Here is a 22,850-nt window from a genome sequence, read left to right on the forward strand (position 1 = left end):
CAATGAAGATCTGTTTCCCAGACACTGATTAGTTCTGGACTCAAAACCTCTGTTATGAACACAAAATGCTAAGTTATTTAGGCCACAGGGTGGTGACATAGTGACTCACTTTCGATTAATAAAATCATGCATCAATGTCAAGATTGAGGCCATAATTTTGTAAGCCTTCACACAACTGGGATCTGCATACAATATATTGTTAACTCTTCCTGTTTGAGATGTTATTGGATCATACAATCGTAATGCTTCTCCAGGAGGTAAAATAAATCAATTATACAAATGTTTTATTACACACAATTAATCTTTTAATAAAATTGATACAATTATTTTCCATATACATAAAAGTATAAGAAACTCATGCACATAGTGGTCTATGGTTGAGCATATATCCACCACCTTGGCCATCAGTGTGGCTGTTCCATTATCAGTTAAAACTAAGCTAGTATTTAAAAAATATTCTGTAACATTCAATGTTTATATAATTATTTTCTCTTTTTGAATTCTATTCCTGTGTTACAATGCATATACATTACAATATCACAAAATGAAAAAGGCCAGTATTCATATTTTCCCTTTAATACAAAATAATTTGCTGTTGATGATTACTACTACATATACTTATTTTGAGTCTGAGCAAGTCTCCATACTCAAAGCTACAGGACACACACAAACACACAATCCTTTTTGGCATATGCCTTTCTCTCCCCAAGCCTGACCCTCTGTGCTCATGGAAACAGACACAAGACAGTGTCACTCTCTGCTCAAGTGTACTGACAATATATACTCTCAAGTGATAGAGGTTGATGTTGAGAGTAGGGTTAGAAGCAAAAATGACATGCTTCAATGAAACTGTATTCATTTCAATCCAGCCATTAATATGAACCAGTCCACCAATTTAAAGTGACAAACTTCCACCTTTTCATATTTAAAGGGTAGTCTTAAGTGCAACATTTAGTTTCTTGGATCGCTTACAAGTCTTGTTCATAACCTAGGTCCTAGGGGAACACCATTACCTTGCTACACAAACATGTCTGAATACATCAATCAAGACTTAGAATGAAAACTGGACAGTAGAGCCTTGCAAAAGTAAATGGTATCAAATAACACCAGATTGACTCGAGGGTAGTTTGATCAGTGACAGCCAAATCACTTTATCAAATTGCAAGGTCAGGTTGGTAGCAGTCAATAACATCTACAAAGCTGAACCTAATCATCGTTGAACAATAAGGGAGAGTTGGATGTTCAGGAAAAGGGGTACGGTAAGTTGAGCCAACGTTGATTCTAGGAAATCATACACAACATATACCATTTCACCAAATATTTAAGAGATCATCATTTCATGGAGCCTGAAGAAACCACATGGAAAAAGTGGTAAGTTAGGTCCAATTTATTGTGTTAGAGGTGTCATAATTCTTGTATCGAAACCATAATAGGTCATTTTTATATTGTTCTATAAATCAGCTGGAGTCTCTATAATCTTCAATATGAGATCCTAAACTTAGCATGAAAGTGCATCCTTGAAGCAGTGTGGGCTAATTTAGTCAAAATGTTTGCATTGGGGTAAGTTGAGTCAATGGCCATGGGGTAAATTGAGCCAATGGCAAGTTTAAGTGTCTCCTTCCGAGGCGCAAAGCAAGGCATTATCGCTGGGATATGAGGTGACAGTACAAAGTTTGTTTGGTGTTAAGTCAGTGATAAAAGATTAAAATAAAACAACGGTATTGTGATTGTGTTGAATTCAGTTTGGGAAATAAAGCTAGACATGGTTTTAAAAAGGTTGTGGTAATATTTCATTAAGTACACAAATTTGTATGCGGATTAAATGTACCCTGTCCCGTGGCTTAACTTACCCCAGGGATACACAACATCCAAAAAATATACAGTACGAGTCACAAGTTTGGACACACCTACTCATTCAAGGGTTTTTCTTTATTTTTACTATTTTCTACATTGTAGAATAATAGTGAAGACATCAAAACTATGAAATAACTAATGGAATCCTGTAGTAACCAAAAAAGTGTTAAACATTTTATATTTTCGATTCTTCAAAGTAGCCACCCTTTGCCTTGACCACTTTGCACACTCCTGGCATTCTCTCAACCAGTTTCATGAGGAATGCTTTTCCAGCAGTCTTGAAGGAGTTTCACATATGCTGAGCACTTGTTGGCTGCATTTCCTTCACTCTGTGGTCTAACTCATCTAAACCATCTCAATTAGGTTGAGGTTGGGTGATTGTGGAGGCCAGGTCATCTGATGCAGCACTCCATCACTCTCCTTTGTCAAATAGCCCTTACACCGCCTGGAGGTGTGTTTTGGGTCATTGTCCTGTTGAAAACCAAATGATAGTGGGACTAAGCGCAAACCAGATGGGATGGTGTACCACTGCAGAATGCTATGGTAGCCATGCTGGTTAAGTGAGCCTTGAATTCTAAATAAATCACAGACAGTGTCACCAGCAAAGCACCCCCACACCATCACACCTCCTCCTCCATGCCTCACGTTGGGAACCACACATGGAGAGAACATCCATTCACCTACTCTGCCTCTCACAAAGACATGGCAGTTGGAACCAAAAATCTCACATTTGGACTCATCAGACCAAAGGACAGATTTCCACCAGTCTAATGTTCATTGCTTGTGTTTCTTTGCCAAAGCAAGTATTTTCTTCTTATTGGTGTCCTTTAGTAGTGGTTTCTTTGCAGCAATTTGTCCATGAAGGCCTGATTCACGCAGTCTACTCTGAACAGTTGATGGTGAGATGTGTCTGTTACTTGAACTCTGTGAAGCATTTATTTGGGCTGCAATCTGAGGTGCAGTTAACTCTAATGAACTTATCTTCTGTAGCAGAGGTAACTCTGGGTCTTCCTTTCCTGTGGCGGTCCTCACAAGAGCCAGTTTCAACATAGTGCTTCATGGTTTTTGTGACTGCATGTCTTAAAGTAATGATGGGCTGTCATTTCTCTTTGCTTATTTGTGTCTCCTGACCCCTCCTGTCTCAGCCTCCAGTATTTATGCTGCAGTAGTTTGTGTCGGGGGGCTAGGGTCAGTCTGGTTCCTCATAGCCTGGTTCCTCTCTAGGTTTCTTCCTAGGTTTTGGCCTTTCTAGGGAGTTTTTCCTAGCCCCCGTGCTTCTACACCTGCATTGCTTGCTGTTTGGGGTTTTAGGCTGGGTTTCTGTACAGCACTTTGAGATATCAGCTGATGTAAGAAGGGCTATATAAAATAAATTTGATTTGATTTGAGCTGTTCGTGCCATAATATGGACTTGCTATTTTACCTAATAGGGCTATCTTCTGTATACCACCCCTACCTTGTCACAACACAACTGATTGGCTCAAATGCATTAAGAAGGAAAGAAATTCCACAAATTTAACTTTTAACAAGGCACAACTGTTAATTGAAATTAATTCCAGGTGACTACCTCATGAAGCTGGTTGAGAGAATGCCAAGAGTGTGCAAAGCTGTCAAGGCAGGGTGGTGTACTTGGAAGAATCTCAAATATGAAATATATTTTGATTTAACACTTTTTGGTTACTACATGATGTTTGGGATGTTGACAAGTAGAAACTCTGCTTTTGTATCCAGTCAGTCACAAGTGTTAATGAACAGCCTCAAATACAATTGAAAGCAAACCTTATTTACAATTTCCTTGCAGAGAGCGACCCAAAATCATTACAGCCCGATGGTGTAACCATATAACCACTTAGTCCATGTAATTGACAAAATGTGTCAAATTGTATTTTATTTAATATGAAAAGCTATTCCTATGTAGTAAAAGACCTACGTTTTAAGGGCTGTGTCTAAAGAGAATTGTCATGAAGTTTGAAACAAGGAACATGAAAAGGCAAAAAGTGTACTTTGCATTTAGAAAATGTAGTAGCAAATGTTCAATCTAGTATGCCCGGTGATTTTCTTCTCTTAACTGCATGATGCTAGGCAGGTATTCAGCAGTAGTCCACCATATTTTTATACTAATATACTCATTTGAGAAGTTAAAATAGATTGAAGAACAGCATATTATTCATTTTATTCTAACTAATTTGGTCCTTCATAATCTAAATTGTCATATACATCTGCAGGAATGCACGAAGAAGTAAAATCAGGGGATCTACGCAATAACACCAGTATGCCATGACATCTTGTCAAGTCCCCGTTTTGAAAGTGACATCATACAATGGCCTTGATAGGACGTGATAGATAGAGTGAAAACAATCTTGTCAGAGAAAGACCGATTACTTAAATAGTTGCATTGGAAAACTTCGTAAATTTTTGTAAAAAAAATACACTGATTGAATGTGCAATAGAAAAAAATACAAAACACTTCCCAAATGTATGAAATCCAGATCTGTACATATTTTGTATACATACGGAGTATACATTTAAAAAAAAAAAAAAATGTACTTCCGTATACTTCATTAAATAAATTAGCCTTGTATAGCAACACAGTCCATCTCTTAAGGTCTTACCAATGATCTCACTGCATTTTGAGTGAGAGTCAAATGCTCCATCTTCGATGGCCAATTCAAGCTTTAACCCTCGAGTTAGCTATATCCTTGTGGCAGTTGAATCTTTTCCTTTTGAAAATCTATGTGAGTAAGTACAGTTGAAGGGTAAAGGGACACTGCACCATGACAGACTGGCACTACACCAGCGAGCCGGCCTGGTTCTGAGCTGGCACCATGATGGGAACCCCTCCCATGCGGGAAATGTTGGACGCGGTCACGACAGTGGGCAGAGGTGGCGGGCGCGGGGCTGGACGTGCTGTCTGGGGCTGGGTATAGGTCTGTGGGTGCTGGGTTCTGGGACTACCGTTGGCACTGGGTGCTGCAGAATTAGCCAGTTGTCCGCGGGGCAGGGTTGTATCAGTGTTGTAGCTGTAGCCCGGCAGGGCGTGGCCATGGGTGGGTGTGGAGGCTCCATGGCGCGGCCCGAGGTGGTAGCCAGAGACGCTGCCTGTGGCAGTGATGATGGAGGCGGTGTCAGAGGGAGGGCGCTGGGGATACTGCTGGGAAGAGGGCTCCCTCTGGTGGGGTCTGTTGGCAGTGGTGATGGAGGAGAGTGTGCCATTTTTGGAGACCACGTCCGGGCCAGAGCCACCGCTCTTGGCCAACGAGACGCGCTTGGGCGCCTGAGCGTCCTCCCTGGGGGTGGAGAGGAGGGAGAGAAGGGGTGAGAGACTGGCTGACATCCATTTGGCATATGCACACCTTCACGTCACAGGTATATAACAGTATACATATGGTATTTTCTTTGTATAGCTTACTTATATTTGCACACACACACACACACACACACACACACACACACACACACACACACACACACACACACCACACACACACAACACGTGAAGTTGAATCTAACTTGATGTCATTGGCCAGGTCCTCCTCAGAGTCTCTCCTTCTCCTCAGGAGACCAACAAGGAAGAGGATGATGAAGATTAAGCCCAGCACCGAGCCCACCGTGGCCCCAGCAATCATCCCTGTGTTGGTCGCTGGGGAAACACACAACATTAAAACACACTTGCACTACAGATCTGTGGTATAGCACCTTCACTCTCCAGGGAAAATTAAATAAATACACTGTTTAGATGCTGTAGTAATTTACCCTTTGCGGTCCAAAAGATAATACAACTACGGCAGCATCATGTTATTTGTACATTAGTTTTGTTCTTACATTCACTCAATACCCAGCTCTCTTAACCCAACAGTGCAAGTACAGCAGCCTGTGACCGTTCAGTGTTTTTCAATGACTAGGCAGAGATCTGTCTAAATTAAAAGTCAATTTAATTAACAGAGTAGCACCAGCCAATGTCCCTTTTCCACCAAATTGAGGTTTCCTTTAAAGAAGCTTAATTGCATTTGTCCTATTCTATACTGTAGTCTCCCAGCAAACTTTAAGGAAAGAAATGTTAGTGGGCAATAGATAACAGAAAGAGACAGCTACCAAGTGTAGGAATTGACACATACAGACACACTGTGTGTGTAGAGATAGATAGATAGATAGATAGATAGATAGATAGATATATCTATCACACACACACACTACCAGTCAAACGTTGACACACCTACTCATTCAAGGATTTCTCTTTATTTGTACTATTTTCTACATTGTAGACATCAAAACTATGCAATTACACATATGGAATCATGTAGTAACCAAAAAGTGCTAAATCAAAATATATTTCATATTTGAGATTCTTCCAAGTACACCACCCTGCCTTGACAGCTTTGCACACTCTTGGCATTCTCTCAACCAGCTTCATGAGGTAGTCACCTGGAATTAATTTCAATTAACAGTTGTGCCTTGTTAAAAGTTAAATTTGTGGAATTTCTTTCCTTCTTAATGCATTTGAGCCAATCAGTTGTGTTGTGACAAGGTAGGGGTGGTATACAGAAGATAGCCCTATTAGGTAAAATAGCAAGTCCATATTATCGCAAGAACAGCTCAAATAAGCAAAGAGAAAAGACAGACCATCATTACTTTAAGACATGAAGGTCAGTCAAGCCGGAAAATTAACAACTTTGAAAGTTTCTTCAAGTGCAGTGTCAAAAACCATCAAGCGCTATGATGAAACTGGCTCTCAGGACTGCCACAGGAAAGGAAGACCCAGAGTTCCCTCTGCTGCAGAGGATAAGTTCATTAGAGAGTTACCAGCCTCAGAAATTGCAGCCCAAATAAATTCTTCACGGAGTTCAAATAACAGACACAACATCAACTGTTCAGAGGAGACTGCGTGAATCAGACCTTCATGGTCGAATTGCTGCAAAGAAACCACTACTAAAGGACACCAATAATAAGAAGAGACTTGCTTGGGCCACAAAACACGAGCAATAGACATTAGACCTGTGGAAATCTGTCCTTTGGTCTTTTGAGTCCAAATTTCTGATTTTTGGTTCCATCCGCCGTGTCTGTGAGACACAGAGTAGGTGAACGAATGATATCTGCATGTGTGGTTCCTACCGTGAGGCATGGAGGAGGTGTGATGGTGCTTTGCTGGTGAAACTGTCTGATTTATTTAGAATTCAAGGCACACTTACCCAGCATGGCTACCACAGTGTTCTGCAGCGATACGCCATCCCATCGGGTTTGCGCTTAGTGTGACTATCATTTGTTTTTTAAGTGCACATTAGATGAAGGAAAACTCAATTTAAGTGAAGGCAGTGAATCAGTCCCAATTAAAATGCATTCTTAATTACTTGCTCTGGATATCTGCATGCTCTGGTTTTCAAAGCCGTTTCACGTACCAGGTGCCAACTGTTTTAGGAAGCCCATTTCTCTACATTCTGACTGGCCCACATAGTGTATAGTGAGTCGTGTGTGTGTCCAGTGTTGCACTATAAAAGTACGTACAGGTGATGACCTCCAGGTTGATGTAGCATCTCTTTGTGCCGGCCGTGTTGCTGGCCGAACACACGTACTTCCCTGACATGTTGCTGCTCAGGTTGCTCAGCTTCAGGGTGCCTGTCTTCTCATCTGTAACACACACACACACACACACACACCGGTGGTCATGCCGTTTAGGGAGGATGATTATTATTTGTATAAGCATGGCCTTATTTCTATTACAGCATATTGGATGACTGTCATTCATATTCCATTCACCCAGCTCAACGTAACATCGATAGGTTTAGGCTTCTACATGACACTCATTTTCCCTATACCTATCATGAGGTTGCTACAACCTAGCCTATGAATTAAAGTTTACAACATAGGTAGGTGCACAGGTCGCGGTACATTTGAGCAATCAAGGTGACAGACATTGACTCATTCAATACCACCTTGCACTCTTCCCTGCATCTAGCTGATCTAGGGTGTGCAAACTACATTTTCTATTGGACAAATTCAGGTATGTTAATCCCCGTTTCGGTAGGTTAAGAAACATTTTTCAACAGAATCGGCAGAATGAATACACCCCTGATCACACGCCAATATACACTGCTCAAAAAAATAAAGGGAACACTTAAACAACACAATGTAACTCCAAGTCAATCACACTTCTGTGAAATCAAACTGTCCACTTCGGAAGCAACACTGATTGACAATAAATTTCACATGCTGTTGTGCAAATGGAATAGACAACAGGTGGAAATTATAGGCAATTAGCAAGACACCCCCAATAAAGGAGTGGTTCTGCAGGTGGTGACCACAGACCACTTCTCAGTTCCTATGCTTCCTGGCTGATGTTTTGGTCACTTTTGAATGCTGGCGGTGCTTTCACTCTAGTGGTAGCATGAGACGGAGTCTACAACCCACACAAGTGGCTCAGGTAGTGCAGCTCATCCAGGATGGCACATCAATGCGAGCTGTGGCAAGAAGGTTTGCTGTGTCTGTCAGCGTAGTGTCCAGAGCATGGAGGCGCTACCAGGAGACAGGCCAGTACACCAGGAGACGTGGAGGAGGCCGTAGGAGGGCAACAACCCAGCAGCAGGACCGTTAACTCCGCCTTTGTGCAAGGAGGAGCAGGAGGAGCACTGCCAGAGCCCTGCAAAATGACCTCCAGCAGGCCACAAATGTGCATGTGTCTGCTCAAACGGTCAGAAACAGACTCCATGAGGGTGGTATGAGGGGCCGACGTCCACAGGTGGGGGTTGTGCTTACAGCCCAACACCGTGCAGAACGTTTGGCATTTGCCAGAGAACACCAAGATTGGCAAATTCGCCACTGGCGCCCTGTGCGCTTCTCAGATGAAAGCAGGTTCACACTGAGCACATGACAGACGTGACAGAGTCTGGAGATGCCGTGGAGAACGTTCTGCTGCCTGCAACATCCTCCAGCATGACCGGTTTGGCGGTGGGTCAGTCATGGTGTGGGGTGGCATTTCTTTGGGGGGGCCGCACAGCCCTCCATGTGCTCGCCAGAGGTAGCCTGACTGCCATTAGGTACCGAGATGAGATCCTCAGACCCCTTGTGAGACCATATGCTGGTGCGGTTGGCCATGGGTTCCTCCTAATGCAAGACAATGCTAGACCTCATGTGGCTGGAGTGTGTCAGCAGCTCCTGCAAGAGGAAGGCATTGATGCTATGGACTGGCCCGCCCGTTCCCCAGACCTGAATCCAATTGAGCACATCTGGGACATCATGTCTCGCTCCATCCACCAATGCCACGTTGCACCACAGACTGTCCAGGAGTTGGCGGATGCTTTAGTCCAGGTCTGGGAGGAGATCCCTCAGGAGACCATCCGCCACCTCATCAGGAGCATGCCCAGGCGTTGTAGGGAGGTCATACAGGCACGTGGAGGCCACACACACTACTGAGCCTCATTTTGACTTGTTTTAAGGACATTACATCAAAGTTGGATCAGCCTGTAGTGTGGTTTTCCACTTTAATTTTGAGTGCGACTCCTCCATGGGTTGATAAATTGGATTTCCATTGATTATTTTTGTGTGATTTTGTTGTCAGCACATTCAACTATGTAAAGAAAAAATTATTTAATAAGATTATTTCATTCATTCAGATCTAGGATGTGTTATTTTAGTGTTCCCTTTATTTTTTTTGAGCAGTGTAGTTCACTTTCATAGCAGTCACATAACAACATAATCCCTTTGGTCGTTTTATTCCTTCTCGCACCTTTTTAATTCGCTTGTGGACTTCAGTGCACAACACATCAGCTTTCTGTGACCAGCTGTAAAAAAAACATTTCCAAGCCAAACCTTCATATTATAACCGCTATACATCTTTGTCACCATATTAACGTCAGTCAACATAGCTACTAAAACTAATGCTATATTAAACCACATACAATCATGCAATAGAGTGTACAGTCATCAGCAAGCAGTTACACAGGTGGGTCTCGTGGCAATAAATTAATAAAACCAAAAGTTTACCTTGACTTGGAAGAGTTCCAGTGTTGGATAGCCATAGCCAGCTAGCTAACATAGCATCCCTCTCTGTGGGAGCCGGGACTTTGAGTCTGCGAAATTAGCTCACTGAATTCGCTAGCTAAGTGAAAGTGTAAAAACAAATCTCTTGCATCTCCTTCATTTTTGAATAAATTAAATTTGTTCAAAACTGTATAACTATTGTCTTCTCTCTCTGAGTCAACTACTCACATTTTATGCACTGCAGTGCTAGCTAGCTGTAGCTTATGCTTTCAGCACTACATTAATTCGCTGATCCTTTAAAATTGGGAGGACAACATGTCAGTTCATGCTGCAAGAGCTCTGATAGGTTGAAGGATGTCCTCCGGAAGTTGTCATAATTACTGTGTAAGTCTATGGAAGGGGGTGAGAACCGTGAGCCTCCTAGGGGAAAAAATAGTGGATTTGAGCAGAGTCACATTAGGATGCAACCTTGTGTGCTTTAATCTAGTCCCAAACAGATTAGCCCCTAAATCTCCAAGTCAAAACAAAAACAAAATAATGACATGGCTATGCCTACTGAAACTCCTTTTGATTGCCTGTTCCAGTTCACATTAAGTGTCCTTAAATCCATAGATACAGATGAAGTCGGAAGTTTACACACACCTTAGCCAAATACATTAAAACTCAATTCCTGACATTTAATCCTTGTAAAAATTCCCTGTTTTATATCAGTTAGGATCACCATTTTATTTTAAGAATGTGAAATGTCAGAATAATAGTAGAGAGAATTATTTATTTCAGCATTTATTTATTTCATCACATTCCCAGTGGGTCAGAAGTTTACATACACAATTAGTATTTGGTAGCATTGCCTTTAAATTGTTTAACTTGGGTCAAACGTTTTGGGTAGTTTTTGGTGAATTTTGGTCCATTCCTCCTGACAGAGCTGGTGTAACTGAGTCAGGTTTGTAGGCCTCCTTGCTCACACACACTTTTTCAGTTCTGCCCACAAATTGTCTACAGGATTGAGGTCAGGGCTTTGTGATGGCCACTCCAATACATTGACTTTGTTGTCTTGAAGCCATTTTGCCACAACATTGGAAGTATGCTTGGGATCATTATCCATTTGGAAGACCCATTTGCAACCAAGCTTTAACTTCCTTACTGATGTCTTGATGTTGCTTCAATATATCCACGTAATTTTCCTCCTCATGATGCCATATATTTTGTGAAGTGCACAGTCCCTCCTGCAGCAAAGCACCCCCACATCATGATGCTGCCACCTCCGTGCTTCACGGTTGGGATGGGGTTCTTCGGCTTGTAAACCCTCCCCCTTTTTCCTCCAAACATAACAATGGTCATTATGGCCAAACAGTTCTATTTTTGTTTCATCAGACCAGAGGACATTTCTCCAAAAAGTACAATCTTTGTCCCCATGTGCAGTTGCAAACCGTAGTCTGGCTTTTTATGGAGGTTTTGGAGCAGTGGCTTCTTCCTTGCTGAGCGTCCTTTCAGGTTATGTCGATATAGGACTTGTTTTACTATGGATATAGATACTTTTGTACCTGTTTCCTCCAGCATCTTCAAGGTCCTTTGCTGTTGTTCTGGGATTGATTTTCACTTTTTGCACCAAAGTACGTTAATCTCCAGGAGACGGAACGTGTCTCCTTCCTGAGTGGTATGACAGCTGCATGGTCCCATGGTGTTTACACTTGCTTACTATTGTTTGTACAGATGAACGTGGTACCTTCAGGCGTTTGGAAATTGCTCCCAAGGATGAACCAGACTTGGAGGTCTAAAACAAATTCTGAGGTCTTGGCTGATTTCTTTTGATTTTCTCATGATGTCAAGCAAAGAGGCACTGCATTTTAAGGTAGGCCTTGAAATACATCTCCAATTGACTCAAATTATGTAAATTAGTCAAACAGAAGCTTCTAAAGCCAAGACATTATTTTCTGGAATTGTCCAAGCTGTTTAAAGGCACAGTCAACTTAGTGTATGTAAACTTCTGATCCACTGGAATAGTGATACAGTGAATTATAAGTGAAATAATCTGTATGTAAACAATTGTTGGAAAAATTACTTGTGTCATGCACAAAGTAGATGTCCTAACCAACTTGCCAAAACTATAGTTTGTTAACAAGAAATGTGTGGAGTGGTTGAAAAACAAATTTTAATGACTCCACCCTAAGTGTATATAAACTTCCGACTTCAACTGTATATGGCAGCCACACACACACACACACACACACGTATGTATGTATAGTGTATTACTAAGTACAGATTGATACAACACACTCACAAATTATACCCAGTTGGTTGTGTGGTTACACAATACATAGTACCTGTAACTTTAGGACACTTAACGTAAAGTGAGACCTGATTGCCTCAATTCAAATTTAACTTTTTCAAAATCCCTTTGCCATTGGCAAAATATTAACCTCTGCTTTGTCATTAAATTATACCCTCTGCTTTATCATTACATTTGCTTATGGTATATTCTGTGTACATTTCTTATCCAGAGCAACTCACATTACGTGTGCACAACAACTTGGCTGAACGACATACTATTACAGTACTCTAAGTTCAAAGTCTTATCCAATTGCAGAAAGAGAGCAAGCTCTCCCTGAAATACAGTACATTTACAATAAATACACTATTTCTGAGTAAACAAAAGGTTTTGCTTATGATGTTGGTTAATAAAGTTAGACCTCCACGTTTCAGATGTCAGACTGCAGTTAGTTACTCACTGAGCATGGGAGAGAAGAAGACTTCAGACGTGGGGCTGGTCTTCTGCCACTTGTACATGGGGATGGGTTTGCCTGACTTGGACTTACAGCTCAGCGTGACGTTGCCTTTCAGAACTGGCTTCCCCGACAGAGAGCACTCTGGGACAGCAGGAGGGACTGAGATATAGGAGAGAGATTGAACATTTGTGATGAGATGCTAAGCTACAGTATTTGAATAATGATAGATAAAATAATGTTAAGGATTTAGGGTAGTGGCAAACAGTGAAACTATTGTGTTAAGATACATACAGGAACGTGTGTACAGGTATGCGGGTGCGCATGTACTGTGTGCGGGTATATGTGCAAGTAGAGCACATCTGTAAGTGTGTGTGTCTTATCAGCATTTGATCATATACAGTGCTTTCAGAAAGTATTCATACCCCTTGACTTATTCCACATTTTGTTGGGTTACAGCCGGAATTCAAAATTGATACAATTTAGCAAATGTATTGAAAATTAGAGAGAAAAATATCTAATTTAGTTAAGTATTCACACCCGAGTAAATACTTTGTAGAAGCACCTTTGGGGCCGATTACAACTTTGAATCATCTTGGGTATGTCTGTATCAGCTTTGCACTTCTGTGTTTTGCAATTTTCTCCCATTCTTCCTTAACAGAGCTTGAGAAAATCTGTAAGTTAGATGGGGCGTGGCGGTGAACAGCAATCTTCAAGTCTTCCACAGATTTTCAATGGGATTCAAGACAGAATTTGTCGGGGTCACTCAAGGACTTTCACATTCTTGTTCTGAAGCCATTCCAGCGTTGCTTTGGCTCTATGCTTGGTGTCATTGTCCTGTTGGAATGTAAATATTCACCCCAGTCTAAGGTAGTTTGCACTCTGAAGCAGGTTTTCATCAAGGATTTGCCTGTATTTGTCTCCATTCATTGTTCCCTCTATCCTTACCTGGTTCCCAATTCCTGCCTCTGATGAAAAGCCTTCCCATGCTTCACGGAAGGGATAGTGTTTGACAGGTGATGAGCTGTGCCTGGTTCTCAAGACATAGCCCTTTGCATTAGACAATCTTTTGCCTTATGCTGAGTGTCTTTCACTTGCCTTTTTGCAAACTCCAGGTGTGCTGCGATATGCCATTTTCTCAGGAGTGGCTTCCGTCTGGCCACTCTCCCATAACGCCCAGATTGGTGAAGTGCTGCAGATACGGTTGTCCTTCTGGCAGGTTCTCCCATCTCAGCCAAGGAACTCTGTAGTTCTGTCAATGGTCATTGGGCTCTTGGTCACCTCCCTGACTAATGTTCTTCTTGCCCGGTTGCTCAGTTTGGCCAGCTCTAGAGTTTGGGTAGTTCAAAGCCCCCCCAATTAAGGAGACCACTGTGCCCTTGGAAACTTTCAACACTCAAGAAATTGTTTCATATTCTTCCCCAGATATACAGTACCAGTCAGGGGGTATACAGAAGTTGCCCTATTTGGTAAAAGATCAAGTCCATATTATAGCAAGAACAGCTCAAACAAGCAAAGAGAAACGACAGTCCATCATTACTTTAAGACATGAAGGTCAGTCAATCCGGAAAAATTCAAGAACTTTGAACGTTTCAAGTGCAGTGTCAAAAACCATCAAGTACTATGATGAAACTGGCTGTCTTGAGGACCAACACAGGAAAATAAGACCCAGAGTTACCTCTGCTGCAGAGAATAAGTTCATTAGAGTTACCAGTCTCAGAAATCAGCAATTAACTGCACCTCAGATTGCACCATAGAGTTCAAGTAAAATACATCAACAGTTCAGAGACTGCATAAATCAGGCCTTCATAGTTGAATTGCTGCAAAGAAACCACTACTAAAAGGACGCCAAGAAACACAAGCAATGGACATTAGACCGGTGGAAATCTGTCCTTTGGTCTGATGAGTCCACATGTCTGGTTCCAACCGCCGTGTCTTTGTGAGACGCAGAGTAGGTGAATGGATGATCTCCACATGTGTGGTTCCCATCGTGAAGCATGGAGGTGTGATGGTGCTTTGCTGGTGAAACTGTCTGATTTATTTAGAATTCAAGGCACACTTAACCAGCATGGCTACCACAGCATTCTGCAGCGATACACCATCCTATCTGGTTTGCGCTTAGTGGGACTATCATTTGTTTTTCAACAGGACAATGACCCAAAACACCCCTCCAGGCTGTGTAAGGGCTATTTGACCAAGTAGAGTGATGGAGCACTGCATCAGATGACCTGGCCTCCACAATCACCCGAACTCATCCCAAACCATCTCAATTGGGTTGAGTTGGACCTCAGAATGGAGGAAAAGCACCCGACAAGTGCTCAGCATGTGTGGGAACTCCTTCAAAACTGTTGGAAAAGCATTCCAGGTGAAGCTGGCTGAGATCATGCCAAAAGTGTGCAAAGTGGTCATCAAGGCTACTTTGAAGAAACTCAAATATAAAATATTTTGATTTGTTTAACAGTTTTTTGCTTACTACATGATTCCATGTGTGTTATTTCATAGTTTGATGTCTTCACTATATTCTACAATGTAAAAAATGAAGAAAAACCATTGAATGAGTTGGTGTCCAAACTTTGACAGAATTGTGATGAGGCATACAGTACCAATCTAGGAGATCTGTGGACAGTTCCTTTGACTTCATGGTATAGTTTCTGCTCTGACATACACTGTCAACTGTGGGACCTTATATACTGTAGAAAGGTATGCATCTTTGTAAATCATGTCCAAACAATTGAATTGGCCACAAATGTACTCCAATCAAGTTCTAGTGTCGTCAAGGATGATCAAAGGAAATTGGATGCACCCGAGCTCAATATGGAGTGTCATAGCAAAGGGATGTGAATACTTATGGAAATTCAATATCTGTATTTCACTTTCAATAAATTAGCCAACTTTCCTAAAAACATGTTTTCACTTTGACATTATGGTGTATTGTGTGTAGATTGGTGAGCGAAAGCAGTCCGTCAATTTAATCAATTTTGAATTCAGGCTGTAACATTTTGAATAAGTCAAGGGGTATGAATACTTTGAATGCACTGTATACATACATGCAGGCATGCCTCATTCTACATGTACAGCTTATAAGAATACAAAGATGGCGTGCTGCATGACTACAAGAACTACATAAGGGGTCCCCTCGTCCTTACCAATGACGTCGAGGATAAGTTCCCCGGTCAAGCCCTGGGCCCCGGGGATGATGACCTGGCAGAAGTAGCGTCCCGAGTCTGACTCCTTCGTGTTGTTGATGTACAGAGACAGGTTGGCCGAGGGCATGGTGGCTGTGAAGCCCACTCGCTCCTCAAACTGCGGGCTGCCTAAACTGATTGAGTCTAGGGTGTAGGAGATTATCTGTGTGGGTTGGATGGAGGGGACAAGATCCATGAAGATTGTTGAAAAGGTCCCTAGAATATCCTTTTTCTTTTCCTTTATTTTACACCATGTGGTCTACCATTACTAAGAGGTTCTCTTAGCTAATGTTATTTTCTTAATAGAGCCATGACAAGGCAATATTTAGTGCATTGGAGTATGAATAGAAGTAAAGTACTTTAAAATATCATATAGATCATTATGCAAACAAACAAGACAGAATTATCATTTGGAGCTAAAGACGAACAGTCTGATTCAGAGTAGAGATAATGGCGCACAACTCAGACATTCTGTAGTGAAATCCGACTACCACTCCATGACTGGACCTTTAGCCAAAGCAGCTTGCTCTGTTCAAGTCAACAACTGCAATCTCCCAATCTACTGTTGGTGAGTGCTACTGTAGTGGAATGGTAACTACTAGACTCAAACTGGATTTTTTTCTCTTTGTTTTTCCCCTTTGGGACTTGGTCCATCTGTATACTACTGTAAAACAAATCTGTAATTAGCAAATATAAGCCCATGCACGTCCCTAGATAGTACTGTCTGTGGATGCAAGTTTGAAAATCCAAGTCAGATGAGAGCCTTATGGCCAACTGCCCACTTTCACCAGCTTAATTTGTTTTTGTTTTGTAAAGGGTTAACCCCAACCTAACCCCAAAATAGAAACTCAAGTGGTTTAGAGTCATATCACTTCATGGCCTAATTTTCTGAAATGTCATGGTCGGAAAAAGCCAAAAACAAGCTATTTTATATTTATGCATTTTCAAGCAGGGCTAAAATACATTGGATAGATGGAGAGCTAAGCATTTTATTAGACTCATTTCTGAGGGTTTCCTGAGGAAGAGCTTTGCCAGATTAACAGCAGTCAACATCCTTCATGATAATAATCCCCCACGTTCCGCCACAGATGGCCAAGCAAGAAAGATTTTCAGTTGTAGTTCAAATCAAACTTAATTTTTTGTCACATGCACTGAATACAACAAGGGTAGACTTTACCGTGAAATGCTTACTTACAAGCCCTTAACCAACAGTGCAGTTCAAGAAGAGTTTAGAAAATATTTACCAAGTAGACTAAAATAAAAAGTAAGAATTAAAAGTAACACAATAAGAATAACAAGGCTATATACAGGGGGCACCAGTACCGAGTCAGTCTGTGGGGGTACAGGTTAGTTGAGGTAATTTGTACATGTAGGTGAAGTGACTATGCATAGATAATAAACAGCGAGTAGCAGCAGTATACAAAAGGGAGGGGGGAGGGGGGTGTCAATGTCAATTGTCCGGTGACAATTGTATTAATTGTTCAGCAGTCTTATGGCTTGGGGGTAGAAGCTGTTGAGGAGCCTTTTGGTCCTAGTAGTTGGGAGCTTTTGAGCAGAAATTGCACAAAAGAGCAAACATATTATCTGTAATAGTCAACAGACAAATGATAATTATCACAGAAGTCTGAGTTAAACATTAAAACAAACCCTAACAAAATTGAACACATTCATCATTTCAAGTTGACTTACAAAAGTCATATTACAGATTTGATACATTTTTACAAAAAATAAACTTCCATGTATAAAGTACTTCTGGGCTCCCGAGTGGCGCAGCGGTCTAAGACACTGCATCTCAGTGCAAGAGGCGTCACTATAGTACCTGGTTCGAATCCAGGCTGTATCACATCCGGCCGTGATTGGGAGTCCCATAGGTGGCGCACAATTGGCCCAGCGTCGTCAGGGTTTGGCCGGAGTAGGCCGTCATTGTAAATAAGAATTTGTTCTTAACTGACTTGCCTAGTTAAATAAAGGTTAAATAAAAATACATTAAAAAAAGGATTTAACTGGTATGCAGAGCTAATGCAGGTACCTTACTGGCCTCTGGGACATTATATTGTAGCCTTAGGATGTCACAGACTAATCATGACCACTGCATGATGAAAGGGATCTTCACACATCCCAAGACGCACAAACTTTAACTTCGCACAAATATGCCATTGCCTTAATGTTTGGTGCGAAAGTTCAACTTACTGTACACGTCTCAAGTAAGAACGGCCCCAAACCGTCAGACAATCAGCACAGATGCTAAAGGCACCACACACAGAACATAACAGAGCGCAAACACTCACCAGTTGAGAGTTATTGGCTACAAAGTTCCAGAGGACGGTGTTCTTGCCGATGCTGTAGCTGGTGCTGTACCAGGCCTGCAGCACCACCTTCTGACCTTCGATCACCTTCATGATACTCTGGGGCATCTGGATCTGGGCCAGCACACCTGGAGGACGGAGAGGAGGAGGGGAAAAACAGAGTACTTACTTAAGGAACCTGTCCGAGTGTGGTTGTGACTATCTGGCTTAATAGATTAAATAAAGCCCCTGCGTTTTGCAATTGTTTCTGGCAGAATGGAAAAAACAATAAGACATGCTTTTCCCAAGATGTGTTTGAATTGATAACCTGCCATGCTTTTGTTTCACACACTGCAAGCATGTTTATTTTCTCAAGATACAAGTTTTGATAAGGAAAAGCTGTAGCGGTTGTGGCTTGTTGACAAGCACTTAAAACATGTCATGTCAAAACGTCTTTTCTCAGAACTATTATCGGTGGACACAGAGGCAATCAATCACATGTACAGTCCACTTTCATATCAAAACAAAAACAAGACTGCCACTTGCCAAGTCAAAATGTTGACAAGCCACATCTACTTCACGAGATTCCTCATACTGTAAAAAAACAGCTATGAAAACAAAAAATGACAATGCTTAGTAGGGACACAGGGAAACAATTTGCAAAGACAAAAAACGTATTTGACGCTCTCTTCCAGAGCTATTGGAACCAATAATAAGCCATCACAGGCTTGCCAACCACAGCTCATGGAGACATCCACTTTGTGCACAACCCATAAAACATCATGAAACAATTGTTCCTACCAACCAAAGATGGGAAAATATACAAACAGACAAGCACTTGGGGAGGTTTTCAGAACAACAAACCCCATGCTAGATGGTCACTCGGTCCCAACAAGTCACAGCGACTAACCCACATACAAAAAAAAAAGACATCTCATGATGTCATTGAAGCAGAGGGGTAGAAATGGACTCGAGGCAGCACTTAGCTGTCCAGTTGGAAGTGGATCAACTGTGAAATAAAACACATCTCCATCCGTCCAGTGCGACAGCTTGGCCAAAACGAGTAAGTATATTCAGTCCATGGTCCACTCAGGGCACCCTCACACAACCATGCACACACCACCGCATCCCCCCCACACACAACCCCACAGCACCCCCCCCCCACACCAGCATCCCCCCCACACACCACCGCATCCCCCCCACACACCACCGCCCCCCCCCACAGCATCCCCCCCCACACACACCACAGCATCCCCCCCCACACACCACCGCATCCCCCGCCCACACACACCCACAGCATCCACCCCCCACACACACACACACAGCACCCCCCCCACACACACCACCGCATCCCCCCCACACAACCCCATAGCATCCCCCCCCACACACACACACACACACACAACCGCATCCCCCCACACACACACACACATCCCCCCCACACACACACACACAGCATCCCCCCCACACACAACCCCACAGCATCCCCCCCCACACACACACACACACACAACCGCATCCCCCCCACACACACACAACCCCACAGCATCCCCCCCACACACACACACCACCCCCACACACAGACACCACCGCATCCCCCACACACACACACACACACACAACCGCATCCCATCCATCCACACACACACCACATCCCCCCCCACCGCATCCCCCACACAGACACCACCGCATCCCCCACACACACACACACACACCACCGCATCCCATCCATCCACACACACACACACACACCACACCCCCCCCCCACACACACACACCCGCATCCCCCCCAAGCCACCTCATCCCCACCCACAAACACCACCGCATCCCCCCACACACACACCGCATCCCCAAACACACACCCACACTGCATCCCGACCACCGCATCCCCCCCGCATTCACCCCCACACACCACCGCACCCCCCACACACCACCGCATCCCCCCCACACGCACCACGCCACCTCATCCCCACCCGCATCCCCCCCCACACGCACCACGCCACCTCATCCCCACCCGCAAACACCACACCCCCCCCCCACACACACACACACACACCGCATCCCCCCACACACACCCACACCGCATCCCCAAACACATCCCGCATCCCCAAACACATCCCGCATCCCCAAACACCGCATCCCCACACACACCACGTCCATACACCCCCCCACTGCACCCCCCCCCACACACACACAACCGCATCCCCCCCACACACATATACCACACACCACCGCATTCCCCCCACCACACACACCCTCCCGCGCGCATCCGGCATCCCCACGAACACACACACCGCCGCATCCTCAACGCTGCATCCCCACACACACCCCCCCACCCGCATCTCCACACCCCGCATCTCCACACCCACACACACACGGGGTAGAAATGGATTCGAGGCAGCACTTATTTGTCCAGTTGGAAGTGGATCAACTGTGAAATAAAAGAACATGAATAAATATGAGGGAGAAAAAGGAAGTGGATCAATCTCCATCCGTCTGGTGCGCCAGCTTGGCCAAAACGAGTAAGTATATTCAGTCCATGGTCCACTCAGGGCACCCTCACATCCCCGCACACACCACCGCATCATTCCCCCCACACACACACCACATCCCTCCCACACAACACCCCACAGCATCCCCCCATGCCACCGCATCCCCCCCCCCCCACACACCACACACACACACACACACACACACACACACACCGCCGCACCCCCCCCACACACACCGCCGCATCCCCCCCACACACAAACACACAACCGCCTCCTGTGGCAGGGACTACAGGCAATCACGGACTACAAAAGGAAAACCAGCCATGTCACCGAGATCGACGTCTCGCTTCCGGACAGGCTAAACACATTCTTTGCACGCTTTGAGGATAACAGTGCCACCAACACGTCCCGCTACCAAGGACTGTGGGCTCTCCTTCTCAATGGCCGATGTGAGTAAAACGTGCTAAACTCTCGCAAGGCTGGCGGCCCAGACGTCCTCAGAGCATGCGCAGACCAACTGGCTGGTGTGGTTACGGGCATATTCAATCTCTCCCTATCCCAGTCTGCTGTCCCCACATGCTTCAAGATGACCACCATTGTTCCTGTACCAAGAAGGCAAAGGTAACTTAACGACTATCGCCCCGTAGAACTCACTTCTGTCATCATGAAGGGGTTGGAGACGCTAGTCAAGGATCATATCACCTCCAACTTACCTGACAACCTAGACGCACTTCAATTTGCTTACCGCCCCAATAGACCCACAGACGATGCAACCACCATCACTCTGCCCTATCCCATCTGGACAAGAAAAATATCTATGTAAGAATGCTGTTTGACTATAGCTCAGCATTTAACACCATAGTACCCTCCAAGCTCATCATTAAGCTCGAGGCCCTGCGTCTGAACCCCACCCTGTGCAACTGGGTCTTGGACTTCCTGACGGGCCACCCACAGGTGGTGAAGGTAGGAAACATCACCTCCACTTCGCTTATCCTCAACACTGGGGCCCCACAAGGGTGCGTGCACAGCCCCCTCCTGTACGCCCTGTTCACCCATGACTGCGTGGCCATGCACTCCTCCAACTCAATCATCAAGTTTGCAGACGACAACAGTAGTAGGCTTGATTACCAACGATGACGAGACAGCCTACAGGGAGGCGGTGAGGGCTCTGGAAGTGTGGTGCCTGGAAAACAACCTCACTCAACAAGAGCAAGGCTCTCCAGAGGGTTGTGCAGTCTGCCCAACGCATTACCGGGTACAAACTAGCCGCCCTCCAGGACACCTACAGCACCCGATGTCACAGGAAGGCCAAAAAGATCAACCAACTGAGCTACTGCCGGTTCACCCCGCTATCATCCAGAAGGCGATGTCAGTACAGGTGCGTCAAAGCTGTGACCGAGAGACAGAAGCTATTTTTCAATCTCAAGGCTATCAGACTGTTAAAAACAGCCATCACTAGCACAGATGCTGCTGCCTATAGGCATAGACTAGAAATCACTGGCCACTTTAAGGAATGGAACATTAGTCACTTTATTAATGTTTACATATCTGGCATTACTCATCTCATATGTATATACTGTATTCTATATCTTAGTCCATTCCGCTCTGATGTCGCTTGTCCATATGTATATAGGTCTTAATTCATTCCTACTTAGATGTGTGTATATGTTGTGTAATTTGTTAGATATTACTGCACTGTCGGAGCTAGAAGCACAAGCATTTCGTTACACCCGCAATAACATCTAAGTACATGACTAGTAAAATTTGATTTGAATCACATTTTTGATAAGTCTTCAGTTCGTCTTAGGTGCATATTTTATGTGGTTGTCTGCTTGCATAAACTATCAAAATAAAGAAAGTCGCACACTCCATGTATAACCTCCCAGCAATTTAATGGGTATTTACCAATGTTTCGGCATCACTGTGCCTTCCTCAGGGTGTCTGCTTGCATAACAGTGTCAAAGATAGTAACATTACGAGCAGTCTCATTTTCTCAAGAGGTGAAAGAAATAAATATTTCTTCACTCCCGTCTTAAAATGTCTAAATCCTTTAGAGTATCATTTCATCGCTTTAACAGAAGAAAAAAGGCATAGTGGGTTGCAGATGTGAGAAGTGAAGGTGCTCTGAGTGGAGTCCACGTGTTAATATTCATGATTACAGGGTGTGTGGGTGTGTTTAATGCATGTTTGCTATAATTAGCAGTATTTAAAATAGTCTAATGAATGTATTTTGCCCCCTCTTGTAAGGCTAAGTGTGAGTGTGTGAGAGAGAGAGAGAGAGAGAGAGACACCCCTCCCGCTATTTGAGAGTCTGCTAAGGGGGGAATAACCCAGCAGAGG

The 22,850-nt window shown here is 43.7% G+C and overlaps 1 protein-coding gene across 1 annotated transcript in view; it reads right to left on the bottom strand.

Annotated features, from left to right (window-relative positions):
- Positions 1-3,382: 3,382 nt before the first annotated feature.
- LOC106603670 (endothelial cell-selective adhesion molecule) overlaps positions 3,383-22,850 on the bottom strand; it is a 57,559-nt gene continuing 38,091 nt past the window's right edge. Inside the window, exons 2-7 of the mRNA XM_014197628.2 lie at positions 18,022-18,167; positions 15,695-15,896; positions 12,555-12,710; positions 7,354-7,476; positions 5,365-5,494; positions 3,383-5,141 (exon numbers count right to left, since the gene is read on the bottom strand). Coding sequence (XP_014053103.2) covers positions 4,643-5,141; positions 5,365-5,494; positions 7,354-7,476; positions 12,555-12,710; positions 15,695-15,896; positions 18,022-18,167 — 1,256 coding nt within the window. The 3' untranslated portion in view covers positions 3,383-4,642. The remainder of the gene's footprint in view (positions 5,142-5,364; positions 5,495-7,353; positions 7,477-12,554; positions 12,711-15,694; positions 15,897-18,021; positions 18,168-22,850) is intronic.

The sequence above is a fragment of the Salmo salar genome, chromosome ssa04, assembly GCF_905237065.1.
Source record: "Salmo salar chromosome ssa04, Ssal_v3.1, whole genome shotgun sequence".
NCBI classification, from domain to species: Eukaryota; Metazoa; Chordata; class Actinopteri; order Salmoniformes; family Salmonidae; genus Salmo; species Salmo salar.